The 25,109-nt window shown below is 47.3% G+C and overlaps 1 protein-coding gene across 1 annotated transcript; it reads left to right on the forward strand.

Annotated features, from left to right (window-relative positions):
* The first annotated feature begins 7,993 nt into the window (after positions 1-7,993).
* Positions 7,994-18,524, forward strand: LOC126517065 (uncharacterized). The gene is made up of 6 exons (XM_055077500.1): positions 7,994-8,210; positions 9,858-9,930; positions 10,137-10,231; positions 13,186-13,287; positions 13,361-13,405; positions 18,292-18,524. The coding sequence occupies exons 1-6, from the start codon at positions 8,151-8,153 to the stop codon at positions 18,460-18,462; spliced, it is 546 nt and encodes a 181-aa protein (XP_054933475.1). The 5' UTR covers positions 7,994-8,150; the 3' UTR covers positions 18,463-18,524.
* Positions 18,525-25,109: the final 6,585 nt, after the last annotated feature.

The raw sequence follows: 25,109 nt of genomic DNA on the forward strand, positions 1-25,109 counted from the left end.
AAAACGATATATATATATATAGATTAATGTGCTGAAGCACAATAGACGGGGCAAGCACAGACAAGACAAACAACTGGCCGAAAATTGTACTCTTCCTTAGAACTATATATATTGGTCGCTTCGATACACGCGGTTACGCAGAGAAGAAAGCAAGTCTGCGGTTTTGGAAACTGTAGAATATTTGCAGTGACACAGTACATTCTTGTTTCTCTCTCTTTTTCGGGCAACTTTTGTTGCGCAAGAACGGCTTCCAATTTTGACGGTCTCCTAGACCGCCAAGCTTCAAGCTTACCAGTGAATTTAAAGCGGCTTTTTCAGCATCGGTAAAGCAATAAACGCCCATAAATTAGGTGATGATGATCATTGATGATTCACAGTGGCAGACGTTCTACAAATCCCTCACTAAAAACAGCACGTGACATGTCCGCTTGCGCGCCGTGGTATGCTCCGAAAAATCTCTATAGTGAAACGGTGCGAAAAAAGGTACCTTAACAAAATGAATGCCCCATTGGTCCTCGCGGTTACCACTGAACTCCGATTCAAGTAAATTACGGCCAGACACAATAAAACAAAAACAAAACTGTGGTATTTCGCGCCGAAACCACAATCTGAATATGAGGCACAGAAGTATGGGATTGGCCACCTCGACCTCAGCATGTGCAACGCGACATAGCCACTTAAGCTACCACGGCGGGTTGCCAGACAAGTGCCGATGCATGCTGCCTGAAACACGCTTGTGAACACGTGCACGAGAAAAGAAAAAAAAAAATACAAACGCCAGCTCTGACGATGTTGGTGCGAGTGTCCGACAGTGCGGTGGTGCCTTTAAGGCAACGATGGCCAACGAATTGCCGCAGCGATATATCTACTCAGAACATGCTTCAGCCTTGGGTGTAACAAGTTCATTCTTGCTTCATTAAAAATTAGCACTGCGCCTATACGTGTTGACGATATAGCTGTCCCAATGCTTTTCGTAGGCTGATTTAGTATTTTTGCATGTCAACAGAATCTGTTGGGCGGCCGATGGGTGGTTCCAGCTTTGATCATGCTTGGGATAGAGGTGAGTCCTTTGTTTCTGCTGTTCTCTCTGTTACTTTTTTTTTCATGCTGAAAAAAAAAAAAGTCGCTCACATTCGACTCCACCGATACGTCCGCTTCTCGAAGCACAGACGATAACAGAACTTCGCCGCGCTCACATGCGCTTGCGTGTAGCGGTAATTCGAGCGCACGCGCAGGCATGGACCTTTAAAAATAGATAGCCATTCACTGAATGCTATGAATACAATTCACTCAAGCGCGGAGGACGTTCCGCGTTACCGAATACGGGATGATCATTTTAAGTTTAATAATACAATTCCAGTTCTCGAGCTATAGATTAATCGGGGAGAGGCGGACATTATACTTGCACGAAAAAAAAATCAAACGCGTATTCAACTAATGAAACGAAATGCACTAATTAACTTCCTGATTAACAACCTCGCGGCATATGTTGCAATTAACGAATTGTATAGCCGCCGAGTTTGAAAGGCGTATCCCACTTGGAATGAACTTCCAGAATGACACCAGTTTGGTGATATGTGCCATCAAACTCGCCGATAAAAATGCACTGCTTTTACACTTAATCTTTTTTTTTGCCAAAACGCCCTTTTATGCATTCAAGCATAAGAGTAACTGAAGGTAACTGGAACGCACCATCCATTTCGTTCCACTCTTTGGGAAATAGTATACCTCAAAAAGGGTGTCATCCCGTAAATTCATTTTAAATTGATACATATTGCATTTAATTCATCGCTACCATTCGTAGCTTGCAATATGTGCCGCAAATTGTCGTTAATTAAGAACTTACTTATCGAATTTTGTTTCCTTAGTTGAATGTGTGTTTCCATTCACCATGCTAGTAAAGTCCGCGTCGTCAAGAAATACAGCTCAAGGACAGGAATTGCGCCACCTGACACAGGAAGGACCGCTCGACATTTTTACAGGCAATGTTTGCTGGTTAATCTAAACACATCGTGCTTGTTGGAAGAGAAGGCAGCAGGTGGCACATCTTTCAATAGAGATATCAAGCATTACAGAATTAACATTCAAGATTATACAACTTCAAAAAAATATATTCCAACACACTAAAAAAAATATTACGCTCACCAGGCACGCTTGACTGGAGAGCGTAGGATTTATTTATTAGCGTAGAAAGACTTGGCCGAAAGTCTTTCGGCCAGCCTTTCGGTCACAACGCGGGAGCGGCCCTCTTCGGGCTCGGAAACTAGCGTCACCTAATGGACCATAATAAAGTTTTTCCATCCTTCCATCTCCAGTCACGTAAGAATGCAAGCAAAAATCGCATATTACAATGAAAAGTTCAATACCACTTCCTCACTTATTTCATCCTTTTACATTTTCAATTTATATGACGCACTGTTTCATCAAATTCCTTATAAATATCGGGGACATAATAATTTCTTGTTTTCTTTCCATATTAAACACTCGTGGTTAGAAACATCTTTCTGTTTTTCGTAGCGCAACATATTTTTTTTTACCAATACTTTTAAAAACATTTGAATAATGATAGCCTGTCACAACCACACACTCAAAGAGTTCCTGTGCTGGAAGTATTCCTAGAATGTTATACTTTTCTTCTCTGTCTGCTTGTTGTTGTCAGATTCCATAAGTTATGCTATTCACAATTATTTTAACTATGAGATTAATAGCTTGTTCTTTATGGTCAGAATATGTACCATATAACCTTATACCTTATGCAATTACTGAAAACAAAGGTAACACTACTATCACTTGTATCTATGGAACCGTGAGTATACTCATGCGCCTCTCTTTGGTGTCATTGTGCAAAGGAAAAAAAAAGAAGAGCCATTGCTCTTTCCTGACGTGTCGTATCCACAGACGGCGCTGTGCTCCTGCCGCGCATGACTGAATGGGAGCTAAATTTATGCCTTTCGCTCAGTGTTCAGGGAGACGTAGTTTGCAAGTAAACTCTAAACAAGAAGTGAGAAGTTTCGGAATTTTGTATGCATATACACTGAAGTTACATCCTTAAGGAATGTGTCGTTTATAGGAGTGTAAGTTTCATTAGGATAAGCACTAGTAATATAGAAGTATACTGTCACACGGTAACTTATAATAGAACTGCGCATTTTCACAATTACGCATACATATACAGTCGAACTCCTTTATAACAAAATACTGAGGAGCCTCCGAAACCATTCGTTATACAGGTGACTTCGTTATAGAGGTCGCCAACCGCAGAGCTCACGATAGAACTGGGACAAAATTATTCTTTCGTGATTCAGGTGATATCGTTCTAGAGGCGTTCATTGGAGAGGCGCTAGACTGTAAACTGATGTTAGAAAGGTGTTGTTTATTAGAAGAATACAATTATCTGAGATAACTGCTAGAAATCTAAAGGTAACATTTCTGTTGGGGCAATGCTGGCCTTTCGTATTCATCATGTCTGCAAACTGAGCGTAACAAATGATGTGGGGCGCAACCTCTACGCGTGCAATGACTAAGGAGTGTTGTATACGGAATCCGAGCTGCTGAGCATTCGAAATGCATTCATTAACCCAGAGAGTCTCGCTAGTTGCATCACACGTCCAAGAAAGATGACTTCGAGTACACTGAGCCTGCAGATTATGATATGCCACAGTAATTGACGCCGTGAAATTGACGATAAACACAGAGCGAAGCGAAAATTCGGTGCTACAGCTTTAGCACTCCTGCCAAGTGTCACACACTCTCACTGGCTTGGATTTTGAAATGTAATTACGCACACTAAGTTATCCACGTTAAATATAATACATAATGTTAAAAAACAACCTTCAGCTGAATTTGGACGAGAACTGCGTATATGTTTGCTGAATACGCTCATCAATGAATACGCTCATCAGCACTCCACAAATTTAAAAACTTCATAGCCTTCAATGAACACGGGTACAGTTGCAAAATTTATGTTACCCAAAGTGAAACATCACATAGAAATACAAAAAAATTCAAGATGAAGCCATCGGAACACAAATAATGCACAATTAATTTTATGGAGTGAAACCACTGCTGACGATGTTATAAACAAACCTGCGTAAAGGCGTAAATAAATGTAGCTTATGCATTTGGTTAGGTCTATTTCGGTACGCTACGGGGCCCACTCACCTTCAGAAGCACTCGCGTGAAGTTTCGAGCACCACATTGCGGCCGCGTCCTCGATACAGCCCACGCGGCGTTGTACCTTTTTCTTTCTTTATCTTTTACCGGGAACGGGCATTCGTTCACGCACAAAGCCCAGTTGCTTGCACAGAGCTTTGAAACGACCCGCCCAAGGCGCCCCGATGGTTTGTATTCGCAGTGTGGTTTCGTGGCCACAATGGCCAGTTACACCGAGCGCTGCAAGGCGGCGATCGACGCCAAGAAGGCGGAGGAGGAGGAGGAACCAAGAGAGAAGAGCGATGACAGCTCCTCCCCCGTTGCCCCCGCAGCTGGCCCGATCAACAACTGAGGACGCTGTACATGCATGTCAGAGCCGGTGGAGACGTCGCTGCTTCGACAGACAGCTGGTTCATATTTATTTCGGCTGGCAGTTGCGCGAGAAAGCTTGCAGGGCACGACGGACGTGCGAGCAATTAAAGCGTGAATTGCTTCAACCTTGAAACCGACAGCTGAAGATGAGTAAGCATGCGGTACGTCGCCGAGGCGCGCCACAATGCGATACCGCCTGCTCGTGGCATATGTGAAGGAGGGCGTGGCTTTGTATCTTCTCGAATATTCGTGCTTGTTATCGAGTAGACCGATCATAATGAAGGTGATAACGTTAATTTACTGTGGCTCGTAACCACAAAGGGGTATTGGTCACTAACTGTGCGGCGGGAAGACAGGTAAGTCGATTGATACTGCGAGGAAAGAAAATGAATATGCGAAAGGAAAGAATGAACGAGATGTACAGTCAGTGTGTTATAACAACCAGGCTCTGCATCTGCACCTGCTAACCGAAGTAAAATATTTAAATTATTTACGAACTAAACCGTGTACGCTATCATCATTAACGTCATCGTCATAATCACCATTATCGGGAGAAATGCCTTGATGTGAATGCATCAAATAGCCCATTGACCGAAAACGCCGTCATCTGTCGTCTGCGGTAGCGAAACGGCACCTAAATTCCCATTGGCTGTGACGCTGTGTCAAGGGCGCGTGTCGATGGAGGCGAGCGAGCGCAACGGCGCACCAGCATTACGAAAGCGCGCCAGGTGTTCCGTGAGGGGAGGGGGCATCTCCGCGACTCTCTAGGAAGCCGGCACGTGGCCCGTCTCTCTCTCTCTCTCTCTCGCTCTGTCGCTGACTTCCACTGGGATTAGCTGCTGCGCTCACCCGCCACCCTCGGTAGCCACTACTGCTTCCTCGGTGGCTCCTCGCGCAGGACATCAGTGGCATGCGGCTTTGGCACCCCAGGCTTCTGCTGCTGCTGCTGCTTGATGGCGTGGGCAGCACGTACCCCTGTGGTACATTAATCGTTGCCCAAAACTCGAAGGACAGCTGAGCGGCGTTCAATTGAACATTAATGCTTTCGCGTGGGAGCGGCCCGCAGCGCGCTGAGTAGCGTACCTGAGGACCTTCATTAAAATTTTGCATCCATCCGATCCATCAAGAAGTCATAAGCAGTGTTTAGGTGTTCTCGGTTTTTGAAATCATTTATTCACGTTTACAAGAAGCCGTTAACAAAACGGAGGCATACCTCAAGACCTGTGGTCTCTCGTACGCACCCGAAAAACCAGAATTACTAACATTGCATGGAGAAAGCAAGGGACAACCTCTCAAGGTCACCCCCGAATTCGAAGTGACTCTCAATTAGCGGAGTTACTATACCTAAGGTAGAGTCACTAAGAATCCTTGGCCTCGTCATATGTGACGGGGCCGAGTCGTGGACTCTTCCTAAGCTCCAAGAGACTGTCCTCAAAGTTTCTCGCCTGGTGAGACGGGTCGCACCGAGAGACATAGGCTAAAGGACCAGGACGCCGTGAAGATAGTACAAGCGCTTGTCATCAGCAGGGTGATGCCGTATACCTTAGACTCGAAAGGGCTGAAGTGGAGAAGCTTAACATAATAATAAAGAAAGCCTTGAAAATATCCTTCGCTGTCTCTGACAAAGCCTCGACGGAAAGACTACGCCTGCTGCACGCCAAGAAAAAAATGCACTTTTAAGAATGTTTTCTCGTGCCTATAACTCGCGTTTTTAGGCCCATACAGAAGTGTATTTAAGCTAAATGTACACCCATCTGAAAGGGTGATTTTCTTTTTATTTCGCCATTTCCATACAATGTGCGTTTTCTCAGAAGGCAGACTGCGTTTCATTTTTGCAGCGATATCTTTATTCTATCACTATTTTAATTTTTTGGTCGCGCCCCTTCGCTTGCCCGATGCTGAGGCCACGGTTTCAGTGCTTCAGTTTGTCTATCATTTAGCACCACGGAGAAAAAATTTAAGCAGAGCTAGCAGCCTGCGGAAGGCGGGAAGAAGAGAGGAGAAGCACAGTTATGAACTTTCCTCATTACAGCCTGGAGCTGAATGAGAGGGAACCGTAGCACAATAGTGACTGGGTATGGCGAATCTGCGTCAAATCGAACCTTTCCGTTTTGTTTCGGAGTCCAACGCGTGCGTTTGTTTTTCGTGTGGGTCGAAACGTAATGTGATTAATCATTTGCGGATGACGGTACTCATAATTCTATACAATAAAAAGAAGCTATTGTATCGTCGCACCGCGGTAGAGCTTTGAGCTCATGTTTACTGCATCCTGGGTTCGAATCTTGTCCAGGCAGTCTGAAGAAAAAAATATGTATTATAATACCGAGACCGATCAAGTTGTCCAGCGCTGTTTATTTTAACAAAGACAACGCCCCAGCTCACGCGCGAGGAAGTAGAAGAACAGGGAAGATGATGATGGTTATGTACAAATGAAAACGACGAAGTACGTTAATAGTGCTTACACTAACTTCCCCCCGTCATGGAAGCGGCCAGCCTGGCCGCAGATTAGAGATTATCTAAACGGGGAGTGAAGGGCTTCATCCGCGAGACGTGAACAACTTCGGCATTCCGGCGGCGCCGGTCAGTGACGGAGTGTACAGGGCGGACGAGACAGTTCACTGCAGATGTTTGCTGCACATTGCTGCGCAGATGTTTGCTGCATTTAACCACTCGGTTCCTGACCAATCCCCCACTGTGGGTATGCACCACAACCACTCAGGACAACAACAACTAACGGCGATGCGTACAATTGCATTTTCTTTCGATCTATCTAGCTTTCTTTCTTTTTTTTGTAAAATTTGTTCTGGCAAATTTCTACCGGAAAATGTTGGATGTAATCGCCACAATTCTGCGAGGGCGAAATGCAAAAAAAAAAAAACGAAGGAAAGAAAGAACGCTGCTGTATTTAAATTTATGCATACTAACGGCATGTCAAAGGCATATATTTAGGCATATCACCAAACCCCACGCGGTGGAAATAAATATCCGGAGCCGTCCACTGCGGCCTGCCATGCTGAAAATGTGTGCAGTCTCGGGATGCTAACCTCCATAATTTAATTTTACCTCCTTGCCCTCCGGCAAGCCGAAGATGCCGCCCGAGTCCAAGGACTTCAAGCCGCCAGCTGAGGCCACCAGAAAAAAACAACCTGCCGGCCGGACCATTCATTTCCATATTTCCAGACGTCTACACTACCCCCAACTGCCGGTGCTGTGGAATTCACCCGGCTACGCTTCCGCATATGCTCTGTGAGTGCCCAGCACAGTACACACAGACTAACACCACGACTCTCTCGTCGAGGTTGCATGGGGCTCTGCGGAGCTCCGCCCTCGACGACCAAATCTGGGTGACCCAGCACGCCCGCGAGGCGGCGGCGAGGCAAGCCCTCGACGTCCCTTCGTGGGAGGCTTAGGCCCGGCCATCATGAAGTGCTGTTTGTACAATAAAAGGTTATTCCTCCTCCACTTTCATTCATTAATAAAGTTTCTTCTTCTTCTTCCTTGGTCCATCACCTGCAGTGGTGGCACGTGCCATGCTTCTCGAAGACATACAAGCAGAAGCAGAAGAAGAATAGCACCATCGGAGAAGGACAACACACGACAAGAAGGAAATCCACTCCAATCCGATAATGCCTGCTTTCGTCATGAACTCTAGGAACTGTGCCAGGGGTCTGGCCCTCGCTTTCACGGTGAGAACTGCACGATGATTCACCATAACGTACGCTCGACGATTAGCAGGGCATTTGTCGAAAAAAATAATCTAAGCCATAGCATAGCGCCATGCAGTGTTGAGTGAATAGCGTCGAGTCCTCTGTGCCCCCGGTGTTAGCCCTTTCTCTGCCGACGTAATTTATTGCGTTAGCATAGGAGTGTCAGTGCTGAAAAAAAAAAAATGTGTATGGGTGTAAAGCGTGGGAAGCTGTTCCCGTGTCAGAGGTAGAGAGGTGATGGAAGAGCATAGAAAAGCGTGTATATGTATGTGGGCGAACAGAACCTCTTCAGGCTACTGCCGTTGTCGCCGCTGTCGCTGTTGTGCTGCCCCGCTGTTCGACGGCGCATTGACCGCATGCGCGCGGAATGTCAAGAGGTTGTCGAGAGACGTCGAGTGCGTTTGGCTGCAAAAACGACGAAGCGGACGCAACGACAAAGCCCCGCTCAGTGGGGGATCCGTGGTGGAGCTGCAGGACAGCGTTTGTGCCTTCCTCTGCTGGCACGAACTTTGCGCGCTACACCTTTCCAGCTGAGCTTGTACAACACTCGGCTGAGCGTAACAGACGGTAAACGCGGAGCTCACGCTACTTTATATTTCAATGGGCGCCGACTATGGCAAACGCTATGGCAAACGAAACTGAACGTGTCTATCCACTTTTATGTGCATCCATTTATAGTAATTTGCAGACTAATTATAACCAGACTAGATGCGCTGCCCACGACTTCTTTTTCCCTATAGCGCGCTAATTATGAAATTTGTATTTGTTAATCGTTAACCCCGCTGGATTCGCTGCCAGTAACAGTTTACACCATGTAAATCGCCATGTAATTATAGAATAGTGTCTCCAGCTTTCAAGGCAATTGGAATGAATATTTTCACTCATGCATCAACATATTCATACTCGTCAGCTACGTTAGCTGTGTCCATTAAAGCTTTTCTTTTGGATTAGTCCTAATTTACTCGATGTTCTATATTTGTTTTCACTGCCTTTCTTCCTGAATTTCAATTGGCTTACGTGTACTTGATCTGCTACGTTCGTATTGTATATCTGATACGTTCGTATTGTATATAATATTGCTTAATCGTCTTGTATTCAGTTGCCTTTCCCGTTTGCGTTTGTTCATTGAATTACTTTCTAATTTGCCTGTTTAGTTGTCATAATTGCTGTTTACGGTACCATGGTCCAGTCTCCGATTTTGGCAATCTTTACTGTGTAATTTACCTGTGTTTTGGACTTTCTGAATCTTAACGAACGAAAACGATGTAATTTGATATGATTTGACCCCTAACTGAGCAGGGGCTGTATTTTCCACCGGACGCGTCAGTGACTGGGGCGACAGCGCTTCTCGCACAAGACTTGCTTTGCTCATCTCCGCTCTATACGTTGGAACGACGATGCTCGTCGTCGGACAGGAAATGGAGAGTGCCAGGGCTTTGACATAAGTGACGCTCACCTTACATTTGAGTTAAGGCAGTCAAAGCATCACTGTAGCCTGTCAGTTACCTTGTGCTTAATTTGTACGTCAAGGTCTTTTTTTTTTTCAGTTTTCGTTAATTGTGCATCGCAGCTCATTGATATGCCATGGCAGGTCACGCAGTATTTTGCTCCCCATGCTACTTATAGGTGGTGATGGTTCTGGCCCTGGGGATACAGATGCTCTTCATGTACATGATCGCGATTCTGAGGGACGCAAATAGTAAGCATATGTAGCGCCACTACCCCTTCTACTACGACTACTACTACTACTACTACTACTACTACTACTACTACTACTACTACTACTACTACTACTACTACTACTACTACTACTACTACTACTGCTACTACTGCTATTACTACTATACTGCCTACTACTACTACGAATACCAATAACTACTACTAATACAAATAATTGGCGCGCAGCACGCCCGTCTATCTGGATCTCCTGGGGCATCAGCTCTTTTCTGATGGCGGCTAACATCGGGTTCATCATCACTTGGATGGTCGCCGCAGCCACGGTGCGTATAACGCTACAGAGAAGCATGAATCCACGATGAACTGGTACAACAACAAGAACAACAACAAAAAGGCGGTCATACCAAACAAGGACGAGGATGACACCACCAACAATAACAACATGCCGACCCGCCCCGATGGCTTAGCATATATGGAGTAGCGCTGCTAAGCGCGTGGTCGCAGAATCAAATCCCTGTGGCGGTGGTTGCGTTTAGATGGGTGCGAAATGCCAAAAACGCCCGTGCCCCATGCATTGGGGGAGCATTAAAGATCCGGAGTCCTGTACTACAGCGTGCCTCATAATACGATCGTTGTTTTCGCAAGTAAAACCCCAGAATCAATTCATTCACAACATGCAGACAGAAACAAAGTAATTCATATTGTGGAATGACCTCAATATGACCAGCGCACCCGTGGCACTTTAAGCAACATTGACAGACATCCCCTGACAAAGAGCGCAGTCTTGAACTGCATACCGATCCCGAAGACAGCGCATATAAAAGACAAATTGAGCAGACCGACGTTTATGCTACTCCCCTCACCCGAGTGGCGACGGATAGATAGCCGCGCACAGTGCGTATGCGCCATTCTCGCCACCAACTCTCTCTCAGGTAGGCACTCTTTGATCGTTCTAAAGTATAGGCTAAACCACTTTCCAACTTTTTTTTTTTTACTAGACATTAATAGCATGGACATCTGAGAGTCGGATTACGTGTCTGCCCTGCACTATTCTTTTTTTTTTATTGCGATAGCAATTATGTCGATATTCCAGGCAAATTTCCACCATCGCCGTCGCCGTGATGTTCCTTATAAAGTGCAAGCGCGATACCATCACGGTCGCGCGCCGTTTGTTGTAGGCGCGAGCGAAAGTTTGCGAGGTCGAGACGATAAGGATGGTGGCTTGATACGGCGATGTCTTCTTGCGCTCCCAAGGGACGAAATCATGGACGGTGCGCGCTGTCTTCTAACGAGCGCGAGGCGAGAAGCGGTGAGATGTGCGCGCGATAGGGCGGGTATGGGGGTGAAAGGTGGCGGGTTAGTGCGCATATCCGTTCCTACTCCAGCTGCTGCGGCTGAGCCCGGCCGTGACGTCCTATCTTAGAGGCGATCTGTCCTGGGCTAGAATGCTAGCCAACCGAAGATAACTGATGGCTTTGTGCGCGCTGTGTTCTCGTGCGCCTCGTTTGCGTTGAAGTGAGAGGCAGCACGAAGGGGAGTTCGCTCATCGCTGTTGCCGCTCTTCATCACGCCAGCGTTATGATCGCGAGTGTCTGCGGTCAACGGGTGAGATATGCTCGTGTTTGCCTGTGCGTGCGTAACAATGTGCGTGTTAATTTAGTTAACAAGCTAAAGTTTACAGCAGTTTAAGCAGCTGATGAAACGATTAAGGTTACTTCGTATGGTCCTCTAATAATTTACTATCGCAATCAATGCTTCACTTGTTGGGCGAGACTGTGTCCGTTTTTCTAACGTCTTCATGTCCCGACCACGTTGTCCTTTCCACGATCAGGTTGATGAGCAGGTATGGGTGCTGCAAATTCACGTATACGTGTGAAACAACTTGTGTGTAGTAAGCACCCGCTTTTTGTGGATGGGTGGCTGTCCCAAGTACTGAAGTGTGCTTGTGCATGTGTAGTTAGACTAGGTATTTTTGTGCTTGTGATTCGCGTTCGTGTTCCTTGTGTACCCATTCCGAAAAACATGGATCCAAATCACCACGCGGCCAGAAGGCAGGCGCGGGCAGATTATGTGGGAAGGCATTTAGCCAAACTAGAAAAGACAGTTTTCACGGATGCAACACTGTATCCATGGAATAGACATACTAATTACATTAAGGCAGCTTCGGTAGTGGTCGACAACGCAGGCAAGCTAATCACCTGCGCAACTACACGTAGCGCCAGGATAATGGAAGCGGAGGAGGTCGCTGTTGCCCTGGCGGTGGCTGAGGGCCATCGAAAAGACAAATCAATGGTCATTTTAACGGATTCAAAGGAGGCATGCAGGAACTACACAAAGGGTAGAATCTGCAGGGCTGCCTTAGCTATCCTCCGCAAGGCAGAACACCTCAGACACACCGCAACTCACAAACTAATCTGGATTCCGGCACACACGGGGATAGAAGGAAATGAAAGGGCAGGCAGCTTGGCTCGCGAGATCACGTACCGAGTCCAGCGGCCACACGCCCTGGGACAGCACTCCACCGTGGAGATCGGCTATTCAGAGTTGCTGAACTACCACAGAGGCAAGAGAATTAGATACTCCCCGCCACACAAAGCCTTAACACAGCAAGAAGCAGCTAGTTGGCGAAGGCTGCAAACGGGAACCTTCTTTAACTTACATATACTAAGCAAGATGTATCCTACACAATTTAGGAACACATGCCCGTGGTGCGGGGCAACCGCCACGCTTTACCATATAACCTGGGAGTGTAAACGTAACTACACATTCCACCAACACAAAACCCCGAGTGCGGAGCAGTGGGAGAGCCGGCTCACCAGCTGCGAGCTCGCCGCCCAACTGGCAATGGTGCAGTACGCAAGCGAAGCAGCGCGGCTCAGTGGAGCCCTGGACTAGGAGCCCAACCCTGCTAAGAAGGTCAAGCGTCTGCAGCGATGAAGACGAAGACCGAACGCTAAACCCTTAATGGACCAAATAAAGTTTTCTCTCTCTCTCTCTCTCTCCTAGTGTATGCCGATTTTTTCTTGTTTGCATCCTGTTTCTGCCTTAGCCTTTCCCGAGTAGTGTATTTGGATTTCGGAATTTCGGATTTCGACGCTAAAGAGCCGCGTACTCGTAAATATTTTTTCTTTTCTGTTAAATTTAATATAGAGAAGCGTGAGCTGACAAAATTCTGGAAGCGTCATCTGTTATTTCAATATTCCTGTCGCATGAGAATTGCTCTTCAACATGAGCCGGGGAACAATACGAAGCGACTTCTGCTCATGTCTGCGCGCAGGACAACCTGCGATGGATGACGATAGGCCTGACGGGCACGTCGGTGCGCCTCGTGGGCACGGTCATCTACATTTTCCTCAGCGAAGTGAAGGCCAAGCTATCGGTGAGACAGAGAAGGCTACGCTACGCATCGCTGAGCTGTTCTGCTGTCTAACCACCGCGAAATCCTGTTTCAGAAGTGGACCGATTCTGAAAAGGCCGGCGACATTATGCGTAGAGAGGTGAGCGCTCAAGACCCGTCTCGCGATGGTGTAGCATCTGGGGAATACGGCACAGTCGCACTGTCAGGACACAAAGCGAAGTTGAAAAGAAAAAAAAAAAGGAAACAATAAAAGGGCGAATGATGGATTTCCAGTTCAGTAGGAGCGCGGTCGTGTGTTAGAAAAGTTAGATATGCCTTGCGCTTGCAATGTGAAGCGGAATAGGACAAGCTAAGGTTACACAACTTCACGAACAATGTCTGGATTAATCAAGGGAAAATGAGACAGCCACCCGTTCGTAGCAATTGCTAGAAAAGAAGCCGTAACCGGTTCCTTGAAAGAAAAGCCTCGCAGTTGTAAAATTCGTCCTGCTCCGAGACTCGAACCCGGGATTGCACATGGCATTAAAAGGACAGGGAGACAGGATAACACAGAGCGATATCGACTCTCGAATACGGCTTGCATCTACCTGCAAGTTTATCCCCGATTCTGTTATTTACAGTGTCATATGAGTGAAATTACCAACGCCTAGTGGAGTCACGTCAAGTTGCGGGACACTTCACAAGAAAAAAGAAGCTTGCCGATTGGTAGAAACACAGACAATTTTCTCGCAAGTACTAACGACAATGACGTCACTTCTTTTATATAAAACAGAGCATCACTTTCTTTTTCTTGTTTTGCTAGGATGTGTCGCTTTGTGCGCATAGATGGCGCTAAGCCCTATTAAACCCCGATGTACCGCCATGTTTTGAGCACACGGGCATCAGTCTAAGCATCGCTATACCGCGCTCGCACACCTTAGCGCGACCATAATCAAATGTGGACAACCCTCCATTAACTACACGGCGTCGAGCACAGTCAGCTATACCAGTGCAAAGTCCCGTTGGGATATGAACAGTCACGTTGATCACCAAGCACAGCAAATGAACAGCCGAGTTAAGGCGGAAACGACATGCACCAGGGGCCAGTATAGAATCATGCGAAGAGAACACCCGCTCCATCTTATCAAGGTGGCGCTGCGTTCGAAGAAAGCGTGCGGCCTAACCGTGTACCTGTCATCGCATCAGCGCGTTTACAAGTATAATTTTTCCGTTGCCTTTCAATATCAACAAAGGGGCTCACAGATGGAATAGCACACTGTGGTATAAAGGTTATAAACAGGGATAAAGTGCCTCTGAAATGCTGGCCAAGGTTTTGATAGGTGGACCTATCTTCATCAAAGGCGGCCTCGTCATTATCGGCATGTTAGCTTTAAAGGGTTAGTACAGTGACGTCACGTGCGGTTGTCGGTGGCGGCTGGTTGTAAAGGGAGAGACTTCAAAGAGAATAAGCACTGTCGCCTGACGTCTGTGAGCGTGGTTCCCAAGACGGGGAGTACAAGAGCGGGAGAGTGAGAAGGTGGGGAGAAAAGAAAAGAAAGTAAAGGAGAGGGGAAAAACAAAAAAAAAGAGGGCGGACACCCAAATGGGGAAACAATAAAAGAAAAATAGGGGCGTGGGAGGATGTTGGGGAAGCGAGAGTTTAGGGAGCATTAAGGGGTGTCTTTGGCGGCGTACTCTTGTGGCGTTAGAAGAGCTAGTCAGGCGATCAGTGCGCGAGTAACAAAATAGAACCAAAAAGACATCAGTTGAAAGAGTGACTTTAGTAGCTTAGCAGCAAATGCATCGAGTAATTTTGAAGGAGTTAGGATGGCCACAAGGAGTCTGGGGTGCAATGCATGGGGTAACTGTAAGGCAGCGGCATGGTCTTTCAAGGGACGTTAGCCCCAGTAGCTCAACGTAGGTGTCGTAACGGCGGTATACAGAAATGGTGATACCCTGTTTGGCTTAGGCTCCGAAAAAGGTATGCTGGCGTCTGGGACTTTGGAATGTGTTGGTGAGGGCGTTTCAAAAAATATATATAATTAAAGCAGACCAAGAAAAGGGGGGGGACTGAAACCGGAATAACAAATAGGACGGTGACGTGCGCAGAAGCGGCCACCAGGAACCACCCAAACAGTGACCTTCAAAAAGCCTACACCACTGCAAACATGCTTGATCGGGCCGAGGTCCTCAAGCCGCGCCCGAGAATCACAAGAACAACAGCACCTCTTCTTACTACTAAATTCTCAAACGCACTCCCAAACGTGAACACCATCCTCAGTAAATACTACCCAATCCTCCAGCAACCAGAGACATTTAAAAAAATTTCCCGACCCGCCCAGAGTAGCTTACAGATGCAACACTAATATTAAAGATATTCTTGTGCATGCCAAACAAAGCACAAAGACGAAGTAGGGCACCAGTCATTGTGGCCGCCCCAGGTGCTCTGCATGCAAACATATTATATCAACTACAACAGTAAAAAGTACGCCATCGAATTACTCACACAGGGTAATTTAGGGTTTTACCTGCACATCAAGCAGCGTAGTATACTGTCAAGAATGTGCCGCTTGTAGCAAACAATACATTGGTGAGACTGGACAACAAATTCATACAAGACTCAACGGTCACCGCGTGGATAGAAAACGCAACTTACCTAAAGCAGTAGCCAGCCACTTCAATGAACAGGCTCATAGATTCGACAAAGGAAGGCTCTATCAACTATAAACAAATTTCCGCTCACCTCGCGAAAGGAAATATACAGAATCATACCTCATACACAAGTTTAATTGCCTACACCCAACGGGAATTAATTTGGCAAGTGGCAACTTGGAATCTCTAAATATGATAACTTAAATCTGAAATTCTCATATCATCAACCAAGGCATAAATCGCGTTATGCCACCAGCTAACCTTAATTGTTTAACCTCAACTATTCCTCCATTCCGAAAGCTTTTTTCCTGCCTAGTACTCAGTTTAATATACTTTTTCATGTATTTACGTTTATATCAACTGTGCGAACCCCTTTCCCATGTACACCTGCCCCCGCCCGCTTCTGCGCACGTCACCCTCCTATTTCTTATTCCGGTTTCGGTCCTCCCCTTTTCTTGGTCTGCTTTAATTAAATATGTTTTTTTGAAGCGCCCTCACGAACGCATTCCAAAGTCCCAGAAGCCAGCATACCTTTTACAGCGCCTCAGCCACACAGCGTATCACCATTTCTGTGTATCGCCGTAACGACACCGACGTTGGGTTAGTGGGGCTAACGTCCCTCGAAAGACCATGCCGCTTCCTTCCAGTTACCCCCTGCGTTGCACCCCAGACTGCTTGTCGCCAGCCTAACTCCTTCAAAATTACTCGACGTACTTGCTGCTAAGCTACTAAAATCCCTCTTTCAACTGATGTCTTTTTGGGTCTTTTTTGTTACTCGAGCACTGACCGCCTGACCGGCTCTTCTAACGCCACAAAAGCATGCCGCGAACTACACCCCGGAAAGCTCCCTAACCTCTCGCTTCCCCAACACCCTCCCATGCCCCTCTTTTTCTTTTCTTGTTTTCCCCCTCTTGGTGTCACCCCCTCTTTTTGCCTTTTTCTCCTCCCCTTAGCTTTCTTCTCTTTTATCCTCACCTTCCCACTCACGCTCTTGTCCCTCGGTCTTGGGAACCACTCTCACAGACGTCAGGCGACAGCGCTCATTCTATTTGAAGTCTCTTCCTTTAAAACCAGCCGCCACCGACAACCGCACGTGACGTCACCGTACTAACCTTTTAACACTAACATGCCGAGGGTGACGAGACCGCCTTTGACGAAGATAGGTCCTCCTAGAGAAACGTTGGCCAGCGTTTCTGAGGCGCTTCATCCTTGTGTATAACCTCTCACCTTTGACCTAGGGATTCTGTAATGAAGTTAATGATTTTACAACTATACTTTTTGAGCATGGTGAAGCGCAATGGACGGGTCAAGCACAGACAAGACAAACAACTGGCCGAAAATTCTCCTCTTCCTAAGAACTACATATTGTGGTCGCTTCGAGACGCGCGGTCACGAATAGAAGAAAACAAGTCTGAGGTTTCTGAAAGTCTAGAATATTTGAGGCGGCACAGTACATCTCTTTTCACTCTCTTTAGCGGGCAACTTTGGTTGCGCAAGAACATCTTTACATTTTAACGGTTTCCTACACCGCCAAGCTTATAACTTACCAGTGAACTTAAAACGGCTTTTTCGGCATCGGAAAAGCAATAAACGCCCATAAATTAGGTGATGACGATCATTGATGATTCACAATGGCAGATGTTCTACGAATCTCACACTAAAAATACCACGTGACACGTCCGCTTCCGCGCCGTGGTTTGCTCCCAAAAAGCTCGATAGTGAAACGGTGCGAAATAATTGCCGTAATAAAATGAACGCCCGCATCGCTCCGCGCGATTGCCATTGAACTCCCATTCAAGTAAATTACGGCCAGACAAGATAAAAATAAAATAATCTGCCGTTTTTTGTGCCGGAACCACAATCTGAATACGAGGCACACCGTATAGCGAGGAACTCCCGGAATAATTAATTTTGTCCACACCACCGGCGCTTCCTTATATAGTGCGCCTAAATCTAGGCGCAAGGGCGCGCTTGTTTCTTTCTTTTTGCATTTCGGTTCCATTGATATGCGGTCGGCTCAACCGGAATAGGATTTTCCACCTCGACCCTCAGCGTGTGCAACGCGACATCGCCACTTAAGCTATCGCGGCGGGTCGCAAGAGAAGTGTTACCTGAAACACGCTTGTAAACACGTGCGCGAGAAAAGAAAAAAAGAAATAAACGCCAGTTCTGACGGTGTTCACGCAAGTGTCTTTCATTGCGATGGTGCCTTTAGACAATGATGGCCAACCAATTGCCCCAACCATATATGTCGTCAGCACTTGCTTTAAACTTGGGTGTAACAATTTAATTCTGGTTTTATGTTAAATATTGGTGCTGCGCCTGCGCGTGCAGACGACATACCTGTGCCATTGCTTTTCGTAAGCTGATTTAGTATTTCTTGCATGTCAACAGACTCTGTTTGAAGATGTATGGCTGTTTCCTACTGGGTTCATGTTGGCGATAGAGGTGAGTCCTTTGTTTCAGCTGTTCTCTTCCTTTGCTTTCTTTTTCGTGCTGATAAAAAGAACAATCGCTCTCCTTCGACTCCACCAATTCGTCCGCTTCTCGAAGCACAGACGATAGTAGAAATTCACCGCGCTGACTTGTGTTCGCCTGCAGCGGTAATTCGAGTGCACGCAGATACACGGACCTGTAAAAAAAATGGCCGCTCTGTGAATGCTATAAATGCAATTCACTCAATCGCGGAAGCCGTTGCGCGTTTCCGAGTAAGGGGGTAATCAGTTGTACGTTTTCTGGCATTTCTAGGTATCGCCTGTTGCAAGTAATATAATTCCAGTTCTTGAGCTAGAATAGTCGCAGAGGCGGACATTAAAATTGCGCGAGAAGATCAAACGATTATTCAACTAATCAAACGAAATGCACTAAAAAACTGTTCAGTAAAAAGAATAGACAACTTCTCGCAGATTTGTTGTAGAATGAATTGAAAGAAAACAATATCATTCAGAAGATGTCCAGCTCTTGTGCAACAAGATATGAAGCACATCAGTGAGTACATAATTTCCAACATTCCGCTTTCCAATACCAATAATGTTCACATCTCCATGCATGCGCATTGGTCATAAAAGCTAGTGGATTTAAGTGACTCAGGCTACATAGCTAATGTAACGTTGGTTTCACTCGTTTCGCGTCTCTGCATAACAAACAAGCAATCGAGGCGTCACAAACATTGAAATGTTACCTCTGTTCAAACGTAACGGTATGCATGTAGCATTTAATCTTGAAATGTGCACTACTATGCATGTTACGTGATGACAGACTGCAGTGTTCGTGCTTGAGGGAGCTCACTTTATTGCAGTAGGGGTAATTCATGAAACATGATCATCAGAAGTTATGAGAGAAGTTCTTGTGCAAATTTGACGGTTGCTCTGCTGTGGCGTCTGCGTATTCGACACGTATGGTCTAGAAATGGACTCGTGCGAAGAGAGCCTCGCGTAGCGGTCACAGGGATGCCAATCCGCGCCCACCACCTTTGGCCAAGGCGGGCCCACTAGGAACAGGACGCGAGCACGATTGCACACCCACTAGCTGAATCATAAGTATAGCATGCAAGCTTTGTAGGGCGTCGATAAATATAGCTTACGCATTTTATTACGTCCATTTCTGTGCCCTACGTGGCCCATTCACCCCGAGAAGCACTCGTATGACGTTTCACGCAGCCCTTTGCGGCCGCGTCCTCGATAGAGCCCACACGGGGTTGCGTCTTTTTTTTTTTTTTTTTCTTTATATTTTACGAAGAAAGGGCATTCGTTTACGCACAAAGCCTAGTTGCTTGCACAGCGCTTTGTAACGGCCCGCCCAAGACGCCCCGATGGTTTGTATTCGCAGTGTTTTTTCGTGGCCACAATGGCCAGTTACACCGAGAGCTGCAAGGCGGCGATCGACGCTAGGGAGGAGGTGGAGATGGAGAAGCCAAGAGAGAAGACTGATGCCAGATCCTCCGCCAGCGCCCTCGCAGCTGGCACGAGCAACTGATGACGCTGTACATGCATGTTAGAGCCAGTGGAGACGCCGCTGCTTCGACAGACAGCTCCTTCATATTTATTTGTGCTGGCAGTGGCGCAAGAAAGCTTGCAGAGCACGACGGACGTGCGAGCAATTAAAGCGTGAATTCTTTCAACCTTGAAACCGACAGCTGAACATGAATAAGCATGCGGTCGCCGAGGCGCGCCTAAATGCGATACCGCCTGCTCGTGGCATCTGTGAAGGAGAGTGTGACTTTGAATGTTCTCGAATGTTCACGTTTGTTATCTATTAGACCGATCATGATGATGGTGATAATGTTGATGATCTAGTGCAACGCCTGCCTACAAAGGGGTATTGGCCCCTAACTGTGCGGCGGGAAGACAGGTTAAGTCGACTGCTACTGCGAGGAGGGAAAATGAATGTGCTAAAGGAAAGACGCATTAGGAAAGGAATAGGAACAAAAACGTGGCTTTAATGTGCATTCAGACTGATACAACATCCAGGGGCCGAATCCTATAACGGTTCGGAATACGAACCGTTGGTTTCGCCGCTTACGTCACTAAATGTGCCACTCCCAAGCCGGTGTGGCGTGCTATATTGTCTGCGTTCACTCGAGCTCAAGCGGTTACACTCAGAATGCTACAAACAGACACATACCCCACTCAAAACAGATTACACCATTACATGCCTGAGCTCTACGACAAGTCTTATTGCACCAATTGCAATACATCCCTTAACGTTTATCATTTACTCTGGCCGTGCTCGCAAGCTCACGTAAACTACGAACAGGACAAGCGCAAGTTTGAAGAGGCAATCCGGAGCGAAGAACTCGCTCCCCAACTCTGGGCCGTCCAGCAGGTCCACGACGCCGCCAGGAAACTCAACCTCCCGGTTCCGTCGTGGGAGACGCCCACTCCATGAGAGCCCAAAGCTCTCGTGGCCTGCAGGACCTGAATAAAGTTGATTTCCTTCCTTCCTTCCCAAGCCGGTGGTGGAAGAAGGGGAGGACGCGACCAATAGATTAGAGGGTGCCACCTCTGAAGTGCACGTCACTATACGACGAGCTAACCGAGGAATTGCAGAATGTTTCTGCTTGCTAAATAAATGTAAAATATAAATTAAATATTAAACGCCAAGTTCTGAAGTATAAACGTGTGGTGCTGGGCGTTTACGCAATACAGAAGTAATTTATTAGTGTCATTCTTTTTCACTCTCAGCCGACAGGCGGTATCGCAAGCGTAAATGAGTTGGCAGAGCACAGCGCTATGTCGTCTGCTAACAGGAGCTCGCATGGCGCACGCAACAGGAACGCACGCAACAGGAACGCACACTCTTAAGTAGCGAGCGCGACAGAACCGTGAACTGGTTCTAGGGAGACCTTTAATAGACGACTATATCCATTTCTCTTCTTTTTTCGCCCTTCGTCATCGGCTCGGACATGACTCGCCCGCCGCCAGGTTGCCGCTATCCCTTGTTGCGTACTCCAGGGTAGCGTAGTCCACCGTTGCCGAGTTGTTGCGACGCCTGTTTATCGAAGCTCCACCGACGTTATTATTCGGTTGCGTGTCGTTGTCGGCGGGCTGCAAGCATCCGGTAGACCATGGGGACCAGGCAACGACGAGACGATTTCTAGTGCGAAACTTGCACGGTTCATCCAAAGGTTGGTGAAAGATGATAAGAAGAGAATGAAGTGCAAAAAATGTACATTTCGGAACCCCTTTAAGTAGCCTCTCTAAAATTGTGGGCGGGATCTTGCTGACGTCGACGTTACGTGACAGGCACATAGTCTGGCGTGTGGATGGGCGTCCCTCCTCCGTAGATACCAAGCCATAGCAAGGAAAGGGCGTCCCGCCTCCGTAGATACCAAGCAGCAGGTTCGGGATAGTAGACGCTTATCCTTCTCTTTCGCGCGTTGCTGGTTCGCGGAAAGGGCGTACGGTTGAGGAAAGGCGGCTGATTCATTGTCCCAGCTGACGGTGTAAGTGCTCGTCGTGGCTTGATTCCTTTCGTCTAGGGGACGTTGGTTCGCGAAAGTTCTCCTGTAGAGCTTGAAAGTTCGAAGAAAGGGTCCCTCTAAAGTCGCACACACACAAAAGGGGCCTGCATACGCTGCGGGGCGTCCGCGAGACCGGCATCCACTCGAGACAACCATGGCGAATTAGGAAGTCACACTTCGTTTCGATGAGGCATGGTGGTCGAGAGTCCTTTTTGCACGGTGTGCTAGACACCAACCGTAACGCCCTCCGATTTTCCCCACGGCGCGTCGCGTGATAGAAGCAATGGAACTTGAAATTGAACATTACGATATACGGGCCCAGCATTGCCTTCGCGAAGTAAAATCGAAGAGTGTGGTGCTGACGCTGCGCGCTGTGCCGTGAAATTGAGGAACAAACTGTGGCACTCCCGAACTATAGAAAAAAGGGCAGCCAAATAAGAGATCTCCACAATATCTTCCCATCCTGACTGTATAGTTTTATCGGCCGAAAAAAGGAAGCGCTGCACCAGCCTAGGTTGAACCCTTCTGATTGCTGAACGGCGATCTGCGAGCTATTCACGCTGGCGATTGCACTGGGAATTCGTTCTTACCATGCAAATATCTCCTTGGCATTGGCTTTGAAGCGGAGGTCACGAGAAAGCTGACCGAGCCCTTCTACCGGCCAACACAGTAATTGCGAGAGCAACTTTGTGGGCAGTGCCGGCAGCAGAGATCTAGGCCATTCCCATGAATGCGTCGCGTCCGACTGACCTCATGGAGCTGCAGGCCGGTGGAAATGAACCGCCGCGCGCAATATTCCTTCCTCTGCGTGGAATGGCCACTCGTACGCTTGCATCCGAGTCTCCTCCATATGATAGCGTAGCCTGCAAAAGGTCTACTTAGAAAGCCGGCTAGGCCGGTGCAACTCATTATCCGTCACTTTTTCGAACGCGTATCGCACATCCAGCCGTGGGCAACACCGAAAGAGCAACGCCAAGCAGACGACGAAGGCAAGTAATAGTTTCCGAAGCAACCAACACACGCGCGCGCGACGCCCGCGTGTCTCCGGGGTCGCGCGACCGGCGCACGCGGCCAGGGTCGCAAGCCAACAGCCAAGCCACAGCAACGGAATCCAAAGCGGACTATCCCGTCGCCGATTCCTACGACCGGTTCGCTTTGAAGATGATTGGCACATGCGTGACGTATTCATAAATTGCCATACCACCCCGCTGCCTCTGACGACCTGTGACGTAACCAAAATTTTGGCCAATCGGTTGATGCCAAACGAATGGTTTCTCAACCGAACCGTTATAAACTTCGGCCCCAGGCTCTACATCTGTATTTGCCAACCGAAACAAAATATTTAAAATTATTTTCCAACTAAACCGCGTACACTACCACTATCATTAACGTCGTCGTCACAGTCACCTTTACCGGGCGAAACGCCTTTCATTTTTCTTTCTATTTTCATTCAGCAAAGTTGTGATGACGGTATTTAGTTAAAATAAGAAATGGGAACCTTCTTTGAATGCCAGGACGACAAGGCGCTGGAACATGCTTATTGGCTATATAGCCCTCATTCACTTGATGGACGAAGCGCTGTGATTTACGGAAAATATTATATGAAACCGTGGCTGGCGGCCGCGTGCCCTTACAGATGAATGCCTTGAAATCGTCGTTCATGTGTTCCATGCATTGTGGGAAACACTGCGAGACATGACAAACTAGAGCCATCGTTATTCCATCACAGGAGTGCATTCGATCACACATCAACTGCATAGTTTGGTCCGAGAGTTCTCGACACTTGGCGACCATCACGCTGCATCTGCGCACGCCTTCGTACGCTCTTCAGCGTTCATATGCTCACGTTATTTATTCTAGTAAAAAGAGAGCAATGCCAGCTAGTGCACGCCTGTTGAAAAAAAAGAAAAAAAAGACGCCACCAAAAATATGTTATAAAACGTATACGCTGCGCATTGATCATATGAATACGAGTTCTAATTGTCATTTTCGATTAATGTCACATTACGAATGACAAGTCACCTCGCTTAAGTGACTTGAATGGAACACGAATGGGAAATGTTAGGATTCGCTATCGCTCGACATATATAGACTATACATATGCGCAAGCCATTGGTGTGACAAAATGTGTGTGGCGTATCATGCGAGTATCAGTCGCGGGGCAGGCGCCCAAAGCGCGACGTCAGAAAGGTGGGAAGGAGGAGATTATCCTGCGGTCGTTGAGTTTCTGCGGTGGCCTGAAGTTGTCCATTAGGGGCTTGACACCCGTGCGATCTTTGAGCCTCCGGAGCTTTTGTAGCTGTTGCAGAGAGAGAGAGAGAGAGAAAACGCGTTCTTTAGACAAATAAAAAATATGTTCTTGAAATCAAAAGGCATTGGTATAACGCGTGTGCAGAAGTACAAGCAGGAAACTGCAGCTTGTCTAAAGGAACACATAGCACGTCAGCATGCATTGGAGCGCTAGATTGAGAACAAATCATTCTTGCATCTCACAGATTGCGATAGCTGAGCTTGAAGTAGCACACGCTAACTGTCGCGACGGGTCAAAAGCTATGACAACTGTGTAGGTACGCGGAAGAAATTACTGGTGTAGAGCCACCGTCGGACGTAACATGAAAACATCAAAGGCGACTTGTCTCGTTTGTCCTGCAGGGGTAGCTAGAGCTTTCCGGCGATAATGTCTTCAAAGTGTTCTATGGCTGGAACCCTGGCGTCTTCCAACATCCCCATACGCTGGCGTTTTTTACAGTACTCCGCATGTCTTAAGGAGGACGCTAGCTTCGTCTCATCATTGTCCGAGTTAGGCGACGGGGCTGCACCTGAACGTCTCCGAGTGAGGTAGCATTTGCCGCACCTACATTTCTCTAATCTCAAGTTCGTCCATGTGGACCATAAGTTCTCGAACACGCAGCTCGCGCTCTATACCATGCGTGGCGCGTCGCCCTCGAAGCCATTGCGCGCTACCATCAACGTTTAACAACATATTCTGGCAAAAGTGCCTGATGCTATAAGCGAGTGCTGATGTTATGTGAGCATCACATGGTCTTTCCGCAATCAGTGGACGGTGCTAGTGCAGATAGCTATCGCCACCCTGGCCTCTGTTACGTGCTGCGGAACACTCAGCCGCCGCCATGCTCAGCTACTGCCTTGCTGCACATCTCAATACAAGATTCCGGCGCATGCAATGGCCTTCAAGATTAAAGGGCCCCTGAAACGGTTCGGACGAATCTTGTAGATGCGTAGGATACAG

Source organism: Dermacentor andersoni, chromosome 3 (assembly GCF_023375885.2).
Source record: "Dermacentor andersoni chromosome 3, qqDerAnde1_hic_scaffold, whole genome shotgun sequence".
Taxonomy (NCBI): domain Eukaryota; kingdom Metazoa; phylum Arthropoda; class Arachnida; order Ixodida; family Ixodidae; genus Dermacentor; species Dermacentor andersoni.